Source organism: Sinohyriopsis cumingii, chromosome 6 (assembly GCF_028554795.1).
Source record: "Sinohyriopsis cumingii isolate HCF-2022 chromosome 6, ASM2855479v2, whole genome shotgun sequence".
In the NCBI taxonomy this organism is placed as follows: domain Eukaryota; kingdom Metazoa; phylum Mollusca; class Bivalvia; order Unionida; family Unionidae; genus Sinohyriopsis; species Sinohyriopsis cumingii.
In genome coordinates, this window is record NC_142966.1 from 42,915,522 (window position 1) to 42,933,628 (window position 18,107).

Consider the following 18,107-nt stretch of genomic DNA (forward strand, 5'->3'; position numbering starts at 1 on the left):
GACATAAATAATTTAATTAATATAAACGATACTACCAAAACTCCCACAGAGCTATTCCAAAGACTACCCATTAGCGATTGAAACATAAACATGATTACGTTATAAACAAGCATTATGATTAGTTAGTTATGAAGCTAACTTGACAAAACGTCATGGTTACAATTTAGCATTGAACTGAATCCCACAATAAGACTATAAACGATATATGATTTTCTACACTTACGGATATTTATTTGCTGAGTAAACATTTGGAATATCTATGCAAGGGAACGAAGACTGAAATGTGTACCAATGAAATAAAATATCACAGATACCAGAAAATGGTTTCGTTCTAATGGAACCTAGCATAGATTAAAACTTGTAAGTTAGATTATCTCCTCCCCCATCCAAAGAAAACCAACACTTTCAAAACTCAAAATGAAAACAAAGAACGAAAAGTTAAAAACAAAAGAAAGAAAAAGCACCACACAACGCAAATATACAAGAATAAAAATAAGAAACAAGAACGTTAAATTCTCCAAACTCACTTATCGAGGATCAGCTGTGTTAATGTTAGTATTTGCCTGTGTACGACGTTTGAAACAATTTGATAAAGTCGATATATGGCGATAAAATGAGACTGTTAATTATGTAATATCAATTCATGTAGAGGTCGGGAAAAATTCACATCGATGTAAATGATAACGATTAGTTTTATGACACTATTGAAAGGAAAGAAAGACTGAGTAATTCATATTCAATTGCGCGATAAACATAGTCTCATATTTAACGTCAACAAAGTGTATTTCCAACTTAACTTTAAATCCCTAAGATATCAGTTCGATAAATTATGCTGCATTAGGTTGATCATTTACGCGATGTGCCTGGTACCATCAATAAAAAGCATTTGCAGCAGTGTCACTCTGCAAACTTTCAATGCAAGGCATATTGCAACATCATTATCAATTTATTTATTTTGTTTTGTTTTTGAGTTTCACATTTTTCTTCTCAGTATATACTGGTATGACATTGTTTTCCTCAAACACATTTTCCATCGGCTTCTTATACTGAATGCAGTAAAAAAAAGAAGCAAAAGAAAACTTAAGAACAAAATCAACAAATACCGGTCCAAAACATTCTCCCTCTGATCCATTAGGATAGATCTCAATTTTTGCACTATCACCCCACAACTAGTACACAATGCTAACTTTATTAGGTTGATTGACCTCATCTTTGCATCCCTATCTTCTTAAAACCGAGTATCAGAAATAACAAAGTAATAGTTCCCGCTTAAACACTAATGACTAATATATGTTCTTAAATTTCTCATCAAGATCGATGCCATTTACATTTTTGTCTTAACTTTTTTCTTCCTGCGGTTAAGTGAGTTGTACAAAAGATTGAATGGATAGTCTCAGAACTGTCTGCATCATGTTTCAATCAAATCTACTGCGAACTTTGTCTTTTCGCTTTTTATAAAGAGGTACATATTGCCTTTAAACTCGACGAAATTTAGAAATTCCTCCATCAATAATCGATTGTTTTATTTATGAAAGTTGTTTGCGTAGATGATATTAAAGATAGACGAAAACCATACGTGGGAAAGGTACTGTCCAAAAACAGAATGACCGTTATAGTTCGATCACTGTATCTAAGTTTTTAAAAAAGTTGAAAATCACATAAACGTCTTCACAACCAGACAAACAATATTACTATTTATTAATTACCGTTAGACGAGTTCATGGTATCTACACAAACTTACTGTCCCTTGTGTTATATGTATACTTTCGTTTTTCAGAAATATAGTCCAGGATATGTTTAAATGGTGTTATGCTATCCTTTGCATTGTATAAGCGTTTTCCTTCATGACTTTGTTCAAAAACTGATTGAATAGCAGGTGCCTGGTAACACGTCTCAGATTGATTATTGTTAACAACTTACATTGTTTCTGAGATTTCTTTTAACTTGTATTCTTTTAGGTTTTTGATAAAGATTACAAAGCACATCTCTACGCGCGTTTTTAGATCCCTCCTACCTAACTGCACTACTTGTGTTATATCTGTCACGCTCCCCAATACACTACTCTCGGAAAAAGCAAAATGTAAATAACCCAGATATTTAAACTGAAGTTTTAAAACAGTATATATTTTCTTTTATGGAACGTTTTTTGTAGTATCAGAACTATATATATATATATATATATATATATATATATATATATATATATATATATATATATATATATATATATATATATATATATATATATATATATATATATTGTGTTTACATCTACATGATTTTGCGTTTCTTGATTAGCAACTATATGTTCTAATGAATATGTTCTATCATGTGTTAGTTTCTAATCGAGTCAAATTATATAAACTGACCTACTTTCGTGTACATATTGTTATTCGTAGAAATTATACTTTGTATCTACTGCAGACTCTTGCCTCATTTTATATTCCAAATGATGCTGGATAATACTTCCGCACTAACCATTTTATTTTCCATCTCTTTCTTACGCGGTATCAATAGTCCTATTAAACTCTTCTTTGGTCAATGCATTATGGCATTTGCTGAAGTGAAGTCATATTGTGTTGCCGCACCAAATTTTCACCGAATCTCGATTGATGTCATTGAAGAAATCAATTACTTTCATGTACTTATTGATAACAGGTTGACCCGCTATATTCAAAGTACTCGAAACGAACTAAAGAAAACTATTTTCCAACTCTCAATCTTGGCTACCATCTTCTATCACTTGACTGACCCAATGTTGCATGTTTTTCCTCTTGTTTTTATGTGCCTTTAAACTGATGATTACACTGGTCAACAGTGAAATCATTACTGACTTGAAAAGGCCCTAATCTGTAGTATTTTGGTGTGCCGAACACGAATATAACCGTGAAAAATTTGTATTGGCTCTCGTTTTGAAGATATTCATATACCTCATTTTCTATGTTTCACTGTGTAAATTTCTCCAGTAGGACTGCAGCAACATCCGGAATAATGATGTAACATTGCATAATACCATCATGCTCACATCATCCACAGTTGATTGCATCATTTTCTGATGCAATGCAATACTAATGCCATGCGGCTGCTGAAGTAAGTTGACGTCAGCAGTGTACTATACATGTGTAGGCCTATTATACTAATGCCAGGCGGCTGCTGAAGCTGACGTAAGCAGTGTACTATATAAAGCCCAATCAGATAGGTTCAGCATTTAAAATATTTTAGACGTTGTGCGAGACAGTTCAAGCTACTGTTACATAAAACTTATTATTTTATCCATTTACGTACAATAAAGAACAGTAATGCCTCGAAAGTGTGTTAATACCGCGGACAATTTTTGCTATATTTGTGGGGAAGTGACATTTGCCAACCAGAAGAAAAGTATCAATTCTCAAGTGAAGAAGGCATATCATCTTTACTTCGGATGCAAGGTTGGTGACCAAGACAAGCCTTGGGCTCCGCATATATGCTGTGCTACATGAACAACACAGCTTTCACAGTGGCTGAATTGCAAAAGGTCATCAATGCCGTTTGCAGTCCCAATGGTGTGGAGAGAGCCAAGCAACCACCTAAATGACTGTTACTTCTGCTTGGTTCCTCCTCTTTCCGGCGGAATAACGAAGCGAAAGAAGTCGAGAATAGTCTACCCAAACATTCCGTCTGCATTGAGACCAGTTCCACATGGTGAGGGACTTTCTATTCCAGAACCTCCAGCAGAATATTCTCTTGATTCATCTGACGAAGACAAAGGTGAGTCGACCTGTTCTTCTCCTGGTCCATCAGCATGCAGTGATCCAGATTTTCACTGTGGTGCATCATCAACCCCACACAGAATAACACAGGAAGAACTAAATGACCTGATTCGTGATTTGGACTTATCAAAGAACAAGGCAGAATTGCTAGGATCAAGACTCCAACAATGGAATCTTCTAGAAGAAGATGTCACAATTACTGCATATCGAAAGCGCCACCAGCAATTGGAGCCTTTCTTCAGAAAGGAAAGTAATCTGATATTCTGTTCCGATATTGAGGGCCTCATGAATGCTTTAAAAATCACTCATGACCCACAAGAATGGAGACTATTTGTGGACTCTTCGAAACTGAGTCTCAAGGCTGTGCTTTTGCACAATGGAAACATTCTTCCATCTATTCCAGTAGCGTATGCTGTCCACATGAAAGAGACATACGATAACTTAAGGCAGCTACTGAATTCCATTGAGTATAACAAGTACAGCTGGCACCTCTGTGGTGATTTGAAGGTAGTTGCCCTTTTAATGGGACTGCAGCAAGGATATACAAAATACATGTGTTTCTTATGCGAGTGGGATAGCCGAGCAAGGGAAATGCACTACATGAGGAAGGAATGGACTCACAGGCAGAATGTAGCCATTGGAGAGAAGAATATCCAACACCCAGCTCTGGTTGAGGCTCAGAAAATCTTGCTACCACCCCTTCACATCAAACTAGGTTTGATGAAGAACTTCGTGAAAGCCATTGACCGGACTTTGCCAGCATTCCGATACCTGCATGAAAAATTCCCTCGACTCAGCGAAGCAAAGATTAAAGAGGGAGTTTTTGTGGGTCCTCAGATTCGAGAGCTTTTCAAAGATGACCGGTTCAACAACTTGCTGGAAGGTGACGCGAAACAAGCATGGAATGCTTTTCGCCTAGTTTCTACAAACTTCCTCGGAAATGTTAGGGCAGAAAACTATAAGGAACTAGTAGAAGACATGTTGATGAAGTATAAGAAACTTGGCTGCAATATGTCTCTAAAGATTCACTTCCTTCATTCCCATTTGGATTTCTTTCCTAGCAACTGTGGTATTGTTAGTGATGAATACGGCGAACGTTTTCATCAAGATATCGCAACAATGGAACAAAGATACCAGGGAAAATGGTCCACTACAATGCTGGCTGACTACTGCTGGACACTCCTCAGAGATGCTCCCGAACAGCTGTACAAGAGACAGGCGAAGAAATCTAAGATGTAGTCAATGACTTGATTTTTATAGGTAGGCTATTACAGTTGACCTTTTACTATTGGAATGCATTTCGTTATGTAAACATTAATTTCTTGCAGATTACAAAAAAAACTAGAGCCAGTTTTGCAATTTGACTGTCATATTCGTGTTCAGCACATAAAAATTGATAAGAATTGACTAATTTTATTTCAGTAACATGACTTTTGTAAAAATTTGTTGTCCAGTGTTACCCTAACATGTTAAAAATATCTCTCCCATTTACGTAACGTGACAGACATGTGCTAACCGCGCTGCAATAATCTCTTTATCATGAATAGTGAAATTGCTTATTTTATGACACCTCGTTTCCACTTATTATACTGGTTATTGATATACTGTGATATTTATTTACTTTGAGACATACTCAGCATCAAAAGCACTTTGCTATGACAGGTATTCTCGCAATGATAGCGGTTAGAGTAATGCTTTGTGGCATCGAGCTAATTTAGAAAACTTGACACATTTTTATGTTTTTAAAGCCACAAAAATATTTCCAATTCAGAAGATATCTGACTGATCTCTGGCTGTTCAATCTTACAAGCCTATAGTTACTGTCGTAGTTGGTTACGTACTGTGTGCAATTATGTTTCAACCACTCGACAACAATACTTTCTTCAGTGTCCGTATTTACTGTCATACCTTTCAGAATTTAACTCTGTTTATTTCAATAATATAAAATTTAACAGGAAGTGGAACTGCCCTGGTTTTGTCCTTGTCGTTGATGCAGTAGGACAACATATGCGTTATTTAGTCCATCACACGAAAAGTAATGCGTTTCCTCTTAAGTTGCTGTACCTTGGCTTTCAGCATAAATTTCAGACAAAGTTGATTGTTCGTGCCCTGGTTTCAGTCGCTCTGTTATGATTCTCTGAAATGGATATATACATTTCTCAAATTATCTGTTTTTTCCGTCGCTAAGTGGATTTATCTTTTTTGTGAGGTTCCCTTCTCCGGTGATTTGTCAGTCTTTTTTGAATCAATAATTTTGTTTGTACTATTTATAACGAAATTATCAAGTGAGCAAAGGCATGCCTTTAAGGTAGATTCCAAATTAATATACGGTATCATTTACATTGACGTGATTAGGTAAAACAGTTACGTCGAAAGTAAAAATATGAACGTTTGGGTAGTTGAATGTTCACGAAAATCAATTAGCAAGTTATAAATGATAGATGCAAAATTAATGAAATATGAAAAATAAACAGCATCATTTCTGTATTTTATAACGGAAACCGTGTATGCAAAATCATATAATAATAAGCACGCAAACATTGGAGGTACAACGCAAGGATTACTTTTATAACATGTAAGGAAGAAAACTGAAAGAAGTCGAAGCTTTCGAAACTGCTCTTTGGTCACAGAGATTTCGGATTTTTTTAAAATTCAATTTTTGTCTCTTATTGTCGTCGTTGTTATCAATAAGAACGTATCTATCTATCTGTCTATCTATCTATCTATCTATCTATCTATCTATCTAACTATCTATCTATGTGTGTGTGTGTGTGTGTGTGTGTGTGTGTGTGTGTGTGCAATTATTTTATGTGTTACCACTGAATACAGAGCGAGGTAATCGCAACAAAGAGCATAGATAATCAATAACGTATCTTTTATCTGCTTTAATTCTGTACATTATTCAAGATGGTCAATGATCACTCCGGTGGCCTAGTGGTTAGATCGTCCGCCTCGGATACGGGAGGTCGTGGGTTCGATCCCAGGCCGAGTCATACCAAAGACTTATAAAAATGATAATAACAGTTGCCTCGTTTGGAGCTCAGCATTAAGAGGTTAATATTAGGAATGGTTGGCCTGGTGTCAGGATAATGTGACTCGGTGGGACATCATGTTACGTATCTGCGGCATGATGTATCAGTGCTAGACATCACTATAAACTGCCACACTGCAGACATCGTAGCGATATGACTGGAAAATTGTTAAAGCTACATTAGAAGTTAAAATCACACACACACACACACACACACACACACACACACACACACATGATCATCAAGGGATAAACACTTTCTCGTTGGAGATGTAGCTGTTAGGATCATAATATGCGATAATGACTTGGATGTTTTAATTGATCTAGTACTGAGAAAGAACACATAATGTCTGTCTAGTTTTAATTCAGAAGCATTCCAAGTTAACCGTAATTCAGTTGTCTCTCAATCAGTAGAATGTAACTTTTCTCATATTTGATTGGATGTTATTGGTACTGTGGAGGAGTTCTTTTATACTTTTCTAGCCAATGACTTCAAAGGACGAAAGTGAGTCATGAGGGTTTCATGTTTCTTTCTCGTGCATTTGTTCATCATGTGGTACGCATTACTCTTTCTCTTAGCCTATCGTGTTACAATTTAAAAACATTGTATGTCCCTTGAGAGTAAAGTTAATTAGAGGGAATATGAAAATGCATTCATATAAAATGCCATCATAATGAAAATGCACAATGATAGTGCTCAGTTAATTTCTTTATTAGTGTTTTTGGTATTATTGACCCCACAAAGGTTATACTAAATACAGCGTATAGATAGCTCTGTGTCGGTGAGGAGTGACACCGTACATCTTAATCGAACTTGCCCTAAAAGTTTATTAAGTAAATACGGTCTCAACTAACTCAAGCTTGCTCACGTACACATAGATACGACCAAATATAGGACAACTACGTACATCAAAGATATTCACTCCACTTTCTTTGACTATTACATGCTTTCGTAATCCTTGCTGTAACAAAGCAGAATGACATGATGATTTCCATATGCAGTAATTTCATAAAGGTCCACATCAGACCATTAGAATTATGTGGACATTATTACAAAATGCGTTATGATTGAATCTAACGGCTACTCATTGGTAATAATTCTTACAAGGCACTATATATACTGCTGCCACCATAATGCTATATTCGTAACAATAGCCGTTATCGTGACATGTATTGTGACATATATAATAATGCGTAATCTAATTGAAATACACAAGCGCAGATTCATCAATACACAACAACAAAATTCATACGCACTCAACTACGCCCAGCGAACTTAGTCGCCCGATGGACATCACTTTCAACCTTGTAGCTTTTGGTCCATATAAAATTGAAATTTAGAGTCATATTTCGAATTAATACACAATGCAACAGTTGTTCCAGTTGGTCTGGAATGAATGTATCTTGGTTTGGATTTTTGTTGTTGTTGTCAATTCTATTCAATTTATTAGATGTGTCAGTTCTATACAAAATGTGAGCAACTATGGGCCGTGTCTTGACGAAACAGCATGTGTGTTTATGTTATGTCATTGAATGCTTGGAATCATAATGTGGGAAATATATGAACTCTTTCAATTGTAGTTATCATGAAGACGCCAGAGAATATCAACTTCATTTCTTTTTTAGTACAGTAAGGAGAATTTTATTGCACATGGAACGTAGTCGAAATTACAGTATATTTCTAAATGTGCAATCAAGTCTTAAAACCCATGACATTGCTCATGTAATTTGGATATGCAGAACTAAGAAAGTACATTCGGAGGAAATTCAAGATGCAAACATTTGCAAATATTTAAGTACATGTTTAGCCATTGTTATTACCAGCTAAAGTAGACATGTTTATGCCTGGTAACGTGAATGCTCCCCCAGTTTTGTTTTGACCGGTATGGCGTCTAGCCCAAATTCAAAACATTGTATCAAAACAGTTAACGCGGAAAATTGCAAAGCATCTGGCGTGTCACAATCAATTCAGCGAGCGGAAATAAGAATTCTTCGTCGCCTTGGCTTTTTGGCTCCAATGCCCTTTGTTTTCTACTAAACACTTAATTTTTCCCACGACTTTAGTACTTTTGCTTTTAAATGGTACGTATCTGATAGATATGCGATAGCCATTGCCCTCCATATGCTTTTCTCTGCTATTTATATATACCTTAGAGAGCACTGGTCCTAGTCTGAACCATTCCATTAACGCAAACTTACGAACATTTGCCCTAAAGAACTGTTTCAATGATCCACTGGGTATTACAATGATGCGTCTCTCACGTTTGCTGTGGACATTGTGAATATCACGTCAGTTCATCTGCTTGTTTCACATTTGCATTTGTGATTAATTAACATCTCCACATTGTTCACTTTAGTATTTCCACTTTCAAAAAGACGAAACAGGTGTTGTAGTTCATTCACAAACAAATCTAATAAACTGACACCTGAAGTCTACTACATGAGTGTACATGATCTGTTTACAAAGTAGTTCGTGTACATTATGCTACTTTTATAAACGTGTTCAGTATCGTAGAATACTGCACGATTCTGACAATGTCCAGTTAACGGAAAAAAGTATATAAAAGGACATCCGACTTACTACAGTATACGGTGTTATAGCATAACTTTTGATGTGATAATTACGAATGAAACATATAACATGTATGTCGAATAGAGTTTTATACGTCCTTGATATCTGGTGGTGACCAATATATAGCTTCATGTTTTTGAACCTCGCCTACCACAATGAGGCTTGAAATGTGCCGCCAGCATAACACATTGTCTTACGTTTGCTGAGTCATTGACCGTTAAGTGATAGGAAGCACTTGTCTCCATGGACATTATAGCGAAGCATTGGATCAAAAGGTTAACTCGAAATGTGTCAAAGCAGCTGGTATGTGGCAGTCCACGAAACATCTGCTTTAGTTAATTCAAAAACAAATTTCACCAACCAAAACGTAAAGTGCCTACTGTGCAAGTGTACATGATTTGTTTATAGATCAAAAGTGCTGACGTCTTTGTCCATTCTTTGTTTACAATAGAAAGTAGTTCCTTTATGCACGTGAATGCAATATAAAGGTGTGAAATATCGTAAAATACTGAACGATTGTGACAATGAACGTTAACGGAGAAAAAATGAGCATTTGATAAATCTTATTTTCAGGTCAACACCAAATCTATTATTTTCAAACGATTAAGGCTTAGACTAATTTGCTTAAAACCACGCATATTAAATTATGCCAGAACTAAGATGTAATTTTTCACTGACGGATATTAAGGTAAACTAACAAACTAATCGTATATCATGACCTTCGTGCGCCTCTTCTAAAAGGAAAACATTATATAATTTATTTGAGAGAATGGTTAATGTGTCCTCGACGGGAGATTTAAACTGAAATTGTGACCATCCATGTAAAACCTAATGTAAAGTGTCCTGTTACTATTTCCAAAACTTAAGTTCACCAGTAAATTCTTGTATCGGCTACTATGGGTGATATTTGAGAGGATTTAACAGAAAAGTCGTGAGGATCACAAATACGTTTCTACTTGTATATAACATAATACGCAAAAAATGGATATGCAATTGTACAGTAAAAAAAAAACTTGTAGATAATTTGTTGAAATATATCAGTTATTATAACTAGTAAAGGATCTGTGGCAGAGGTGAGTCCAAAACGTTTCAAGAATATTTTTATTTTGTTTTCGTCAAACTCAAATTTTACCTTGTTTAAAATGTCATATTCGTTAAGTAATTGTAAATATTAATGAGTAACGGGGTTTTAATCATCTTTTTATCCAGTATTAGAATACATGGTAATAACAAAATGTTTAGCTGCAAGCGTTTTCTGTACATTCGTTATTTCGAAATAAAATGAAATTATTACTATTAGTGATTTTATCAACACTCTTCCATGTTTAATTCATACCTTTCGGAAGAATAAATCCCACACTTCAATGAAAAACAATCAAAAACGGAGAACATGTACTGTTGAAATATATGTCCCCAACTCCCAACTCAACAGTGTTACTGCTGAATGACAGTTCTTTACAAACACTCGTATTTCCGTATTCACATAAATTGCTTAGAATAAATGAAATACATTTTCCATTGGTATCATGAAACTCTATGCGATAAAACGTTTCAAGGAAATCAGCATTTATGAGAATTATAGATTTATATTTTCAAATCGATTGATAAATCTTGCTTTATTATTTAGCCACTAGATTAAGAGAAGTTTTAAAAAGACAACAAACTGCTGATGTCACGTGAATGGAAAAACAATTTGCTGATGTCAATGGAATGGCAACGTAAATACTGATATGAATATAATGAAAATCAAATTGCTGATACGAATATAATGAAAATCAAATTGCTGGTATCATTGGAATGAAAATCAAATTGCTGATATCATTTGAATGAAAATCAAATTGCTGATATCATTTAAATGAAAATCAAAATGCTGATATCATTTGAATAAAAATCAAAATGCTGATATCAGTTGAATGAAAATCAAATTGCTGATATCACTTGCATGTAAAACAATCTAATAATTGGAATAAATGCTGATGGTATTAGAATGGAAAACAAAATGCTGATGTTATCTGAAAATAAATATGCAGTTTCATTGAACGTGGCAAAGTATAAATAGGCCATTGAGGGTATAAAAAATATATAACGTGAGGCTTGCATATGTGCTTAAAATACTAATGAAGATTTCTCATTTATTGTGTTAGATATAATAACATATTAAATATTGTAGATGACATTTGACAGGAGTCGAACCATATTTTTTGAAATGGTTAAGCAGCTATGCTGTTTCGTTGGTAATGCATGTGATCATTTACAAGGATATACTTGATTGCAGTTGGATTGTTGGGGGAAGGGTGCGTTGGACTATACGTCAGCTAGACCTAGAATGACGATACTTGGAGTTGGCATACCTTTTGATGGGTAATTCACCATAATTACACTATATGATAGAGATAAAAAGTTTTGAAAACTGGATCTCCGATGAAACGTCCGGTGTGATGTCATATAGGTGAATAGAGTTAAGTTAGACGCACGCACACACACACACACACACACACACACACACACACACACACTTCCTCGACTATGGATATCGATGTCGCTGAGTACAGTACTTCAATATCAAATGTGTTTGTGACAGGATATTTCCATCATCTGATTTTTAAAAAGTACTGTGTTTGTGTAAGTTTCTATGAGTTGGAAGACCCGCATTTGGTGATATTCTTCTCGAAACAGAGATGACTTTTATTACTCTTATATGTGAACATTTAAACAAATTTTTTTCATTGCGGTGGGGTGCAAGCTATATATGTTATTGCCTCTGCAACCTCTACCACTGATCGAAACCATATGGTATGTTTGCAATATTTCGAATCTTACAATCGTTACTCTCAATACACCTAGCTCAATCAATTGTAAAGATGGTCGCCATAATATTGAGGGCAATACTAAATAAACGGTCCAGAAGGCGGGGTAAGGAAAATACCCACGGTCGCAGCCAATCAGTAATGAGAATATTCCGCAAGAATTTCATATGCCTATTTAACCAATGAGATTCACAGAAAGTAATATGTTAACGTAATATTTAACAAAGAATGCAACTGCATACACTGTTTGTCAGAGGAACCAACTCTGTAATAAGCATTCTATCTTACAGAAGATCATAAAAGATAATGAAGAGATGCTTCTGGATAAGCATTATAACATCATGACACCCAGAGATATGTGTGATGCTTGTTAATAAGCATTATTACATCATGACACCCAGAGATCTGTGTGATGCTTGTTAATAAGCATTATTACATTATCACACTCAGAGATCTCTGCGATGCTTGTGGATAAGCATTATAACATCATGACACCCAGAGATATGTGTGATGCTTGTTAGTAAGCATTATAACATCATGACACCCAGAGATATGTGTGATGTTTGTTAATAAGCATTATAACATCATGACACCCAGAGATCTGTGTGATGCTTGTTAATAAGCATTATTACATTATCACACTCAGAGATCTGTGCGATGCTTGTGGATAAGCATTATAACATCATGACACCCAGAGATATGTGTGATGCTTTAATAAGCATTATAATATCATGACACCCAGGGATATGTGTGATGCTTCTGGATAAGCATTATAACATCATGACACCCAGAGATATGTGCGATGCTTGTGGATAAGCATTATAACATCATGACACCCAGAGATCTGTGTGATGCTTTAATAAGCATTATAATATCATGACACCCAGGGATATGTGTGATGTTTCTGGATAAGCATTATAACATCATGACACCCAGAGATATGTGCGATGCTTGTGGATAAGCATTATAACATCATGACACCCAGAGATATGTGTGATGCTTGTTAATAAGCATTATAACATCATGACACCCAGAGATCTGTGTGATGCTTTAATAAGCATTATAATATCATGACACCCAGGGATGTGTGTGATGCTTCTGGATAAGCATTATAACATCATGACACCCAGAGATATGTGCGATGCTTGTGGATAAGCATTATAACATCATGACACCCAGAGATATGTGTGATGCTTGTTAATAAGCATTATAACATCATGACACCCAGAGAGATCTTTTAAAATCTCTTATTAAGTCAAATTTTTACTATTAGTCAGTTTTTCTTTCTATATGTTAGCGTGATTCTCAACACTGATTGAAATTTATTCTGACGCGGAAAGGTTGATTAAATTAATTTATGTTAGTTCTGCATCCTAACAATCCGAGGTCACGGTAACCTGTATGTTGCACAGGATTAGTGTTTGCATTTAATCCACGTCCACACATTTTCTCATTATTTATATATATATATATATATATATATATATATATATATATATATATATATATATATATATATATATATATATATATATATTCTATAAAGGCCATTTGCGATCATTTCATTTGGAAGCAGCAATGACAATACTTGTTCAATGGCATACTTACATATTAGTAGCAGCTGAACATTACATGTCATCGTAGTTTTCACTCGACAACTTGACCGTCTATTATTCTTGCAAGTAAGTAGAGGGAGAGAACTGTCATCAACTGTAAGGTTACAAAGGGACAGTACTGATGCATGGGCACTGCATCTGATAGTAATCGTTCTAACTGTTCTAAAAGACTGAATTTCACCCAGTAAATAAATGGTTATAAATGAAAGCCATAATTATCATTTTATGATCAACTCATTATCGTATCTCTACTTTAATATCATAGAGAAAACATTATTATTATTTTTTGTCTTTTATACTATGTCATTTAGGAAAACATTCAAAACAATACCATGTTCCAATGCAGTTATTTTCTGCATGAAAATGAATGTCTGTATTCGCTGTTGGCTACTAATAAAAACGTTGAAAGAGACGAATCCTATAATTCATACTAACATTCTGTTTTGTGTTATAAAGAAGGCAACAATCATCACATCAAAGATGAGTAAGGTTTTGAATCGTTTAGTCAGCTTAGCGAGCTCCCAGCACGCTGTTATCTTTGAATAATTACTTTAATGTAAAGGCTATTAAGTACCTTTTGAAAATAAAAGAAAATAAAAATTGTTGTGATCCAACATTTTATCATACCCTGCAAACAGTTTTCATAGTAACACCAATATAATAATTTGATAAATCAAAAGTCAATCTTATTTTTTAGAATTAATAACCATTCAATGAACGCAGATTCACGGACCACTTTTTTGCTTTTGAACATGGACTAGTACCCCTTCCTGCGCTACGTTTTGTTTTGTTATTAACAATTTCGCATGCACCTAACGTCAATGTTTACTTCCCAACGGAATATTTAACATCATGTCTGTAGGAATGTTTTCTTTGCACTTGGGTACTATATATATGAACGTACTGAAATAAAAATTCAATAAAAGAGGTCAGGTGTTACTCAATTTATAATAAGCAATACGTATGATACTCAATTAGCTGTGTAATAAGTTGTTAATAAAATAATATTAACACCGAGAACAGAACAGAACAAAATATTCTTTCTTCTTACTTGAGATAGTCGCAAAATAACAGAATATCGGGCAATGCTAAATTATATCCTTAAGCAACATGAGTTTCATCTAGATTTCATCTGAATTAATTATTTAATTATGCTGAATAATTTTTACGCCAAAGCCAAGCAACAAATCGAAAAGAAGAAAGAGACATAATTCAGTGTGTAAACGCTAGTGCCACTCTTAAACAAGGTACACGCTCAAAACTCATAGAGCATTCATGTTTCCTGTTGCACAGGTGTATATATATATATATATATATATATATATATATATATATATATATATATATATATATATATATATATATATATATATATATATATATATATATATATATATATATATATATATGACCATATGACCATCTGACAAAGCGATGTGTTGTCCGCTTTGGCGACTCTGTATCATAATCGCTTTAAGTTAAAGGCACAAAAAGGATTCTATAATTGTTATGAAGCATGCATTTTTAAAGGTTTGTTAACTTAACAGAAAATGCTTTTTTCCCTCGTAAATTTGCGCTATGTCTTTATTGTTTTCAAAATTTGTTTTAGGCGCCTCTTAAGTACCCTACAATGTGAGAACAAATCGTGTATTTCTTTGGTAAATGTTTTATAGAGAGAACAAATGTCAATGCAGTAACGTATGTATTTTGATTACTTGCTATTTTAGATTTTAACATAGCAGGTATAGTTACGATTTCATCGAGGGGTTAGATAAAGAAGAAAACACACTGCCTTCAGCCCTTCAAAAATTGCATGAATTTGGACACGAAATCCCGCATTTGAGTGTCCATTTGTTGATACGTTTATGATAACACTATCTCGGGTTGAACACTTTTGGTAGAGTGCCTTTAAATCATGCTTAATAACACAAATAATGTCTCCTAGTTATTTTGAATCGAAAGCAATGTCTTGCGGGTTTTCTTTAGCACCTATCTTAAAAACATAATGATTCATTAATATATAATTGAAAAAAGATTAAAAGTAACATTTTCTGATAAAAGCAATCATGAAAAAGACGTGTCTTCATCAAGAGCTTAATAGTATGTTGTGAGAAGAAATAACGATATAATCAAAGGCAAGTAGTAAAGGTTGAACAGGATTTTGAAACAAATTCTATACATCTAGGTTGGAGTGTAAAAAGGACAGAAAAGCTAGTGAAAACACTAAACAAATTTCATCGTTAAAACGAGCATTTAGTGAAACAACAATGGGGGCAAAAAAACTAAAAAAACAAACAAGGGAATACACTGCTTATAAATGTTATTTTAAGCTCCGAATTTTTATCCACAGATCCCTTCCGTACAGTGTGGGGATGATGGCTACAACCAGCCTCTCCAAGGAGGAGCCGGTGGCTAAACGGAGTGTAGAAGACGACTTTGAAATTATCGAAAATGGCGGTTTCAGTCCCCAGTCATCGACCAGAACGTTGGATGATGATGCATGCTCAGAGATCATCCGAATTGAGCAGCGGGCGGTACAGGAAGAAACAAAGCAAACCACCACAATGGAGAGAATAGTGCGCACCCTACAGGTACGGGTCTTTCCTACATGCCTATGAATTTTACATGCAAATTTTGTATAACTTATATCTGCACTTTATAGGTACTACTCTAGTCATCACATATACTGCATACATACTCATTTTAACTGGGATGTTATTAAAACCTTATTGAAACTGTTCATCATGGGAATGGTAACATGAGGACCTATAGTATATATATATATATATATATATATATATATATATATATATATATATATATATATATATATATATATATATATATATATATATATATATATATATATATATATTATATTTCTAGAAATATCGTCAGGTTGTTTTTCGATTTGAAGTTGAGTCAAAAAGGCATATACCATACTATTCAATCGGATCAGTAGCGTAGCAAGTACTCAGGATACAAAATATTTTATTTTTTATTGAATTCCACCAAGCTGACGATCGAGTGCGTTAGCATTTAGTCCTGGAATATATGGCAATGGATTGCAAAGTTCCAAAATACCAAGTATTATTTTCATTGTTCTCATTGATGGATAATAACACATCTTGATGTGCAACACGTGTCATCAGCAGATAGAGTGAACATGAATATAGTTGGATGATATAAATTAAATAGCGTTGCTATGCATTTATCACGATGGGACTGATAAGAAAATAATTACGTTTTACATTAAAGCAGTACTGATGGCTTTCTACCTGATTTCACAATACGACGGACACAAATTTCTTGACGGCAGCTAAGCTACATTGATATATAACGACTGCAAGATAAGATGCACCGAATTCTTTAACTGGGGAAGACGAAAACATAGTAATCAACATTTTACTCCTGCAAATTAAGTGCCACGGCTCAGTGGATTTGATCTCTAATACGAGTTATGAGCCTTAATAATTACACGATTAAATTATTCCGCTTTTTATATTACATTAGTTTATTTGAGGTCGACGTCACATGTTACAGTCAAAGAAGCTCTAGAAGGACAAAGTATATAGAATAACTTTATATGCCAATAGCTAATCTGCCCTTGAGCATATATATATATATATATATATATATATATATATATATATATATATATATATATATATATATATATATATATGTGTGTGTGTGTGTGTGTGTGTGTGTGTGTAGACAGACAGAAAGACAGACAGATACAGAAACAGAGAGAGACAGAGACAGACAGACAGAGAAAGAGAGGGGGGGGGGGAGAAATGTATATTTCTCACCCATGCGACAAAGAAATCTAGTTGCTTTGCTAACCTTACTTTTCGTATCTCAGTCTAGTCATCTCAGACCAGTCGTCTCGGTCAAGGTGTCCACGCCCTCAGAACTACTTTTTAAAAAAAGAAACCCTTGTTGTCTTCCTCTGTGCCTGACGTAGTTGTACTAAAATTAAACAACAAATATATAACAAAAACATAGTAACTTACGGTAAATCCATCTCTGAGAACACACCATGCAAATGTATTTTGAGAGAGAAAAAGACACAAAAGCATACGATGTCGAGCTCTTTGGTATTATGCTAGTCCGTTCCACATAGCATGGTCAATTTTTTCCTATATCCAGGCCTAGCTCAGTACATTTTCAAGTCAGCGTCATTAATGTAGCTAAAGCTACCTACCTAGTTTTAAATACTTCGTGTGAAACAAATTATATACTGTTAGCTACATTTAATGACGCTGACCTAAAAAATGACTGCTACAGATAGGATAAAAAAGTGTTATATAAAACATGCTTTATTCTAAT

At 34.4% G+C, this 18,107-nt stretch overlaps 1 protein-coding gene across 1 annotated transcript in view; it reads left to right on the forward strand.

Moving 5' to 3' along the window:
- Positions 1-16,147: 16,147 nt before the first annotated feature.
- LOC149796801 (cyclic nucleotide-gated channel alpha-3-like) overlaps positions 16,148-18,107 on the forward strand; it is a 39,312-nt gene continuing 37,352 nt past the window's right edge. Inside the window, exon 1 of the mRNA XM_089960280.1 lies at positions 16,148-16,366. Coding sequence (XP_089816406.1) covers positions 16,148-16,366 — 219 coding nt within the window. The remainder of the gene's footprint in view (positions 16,367-18,107) is intronic.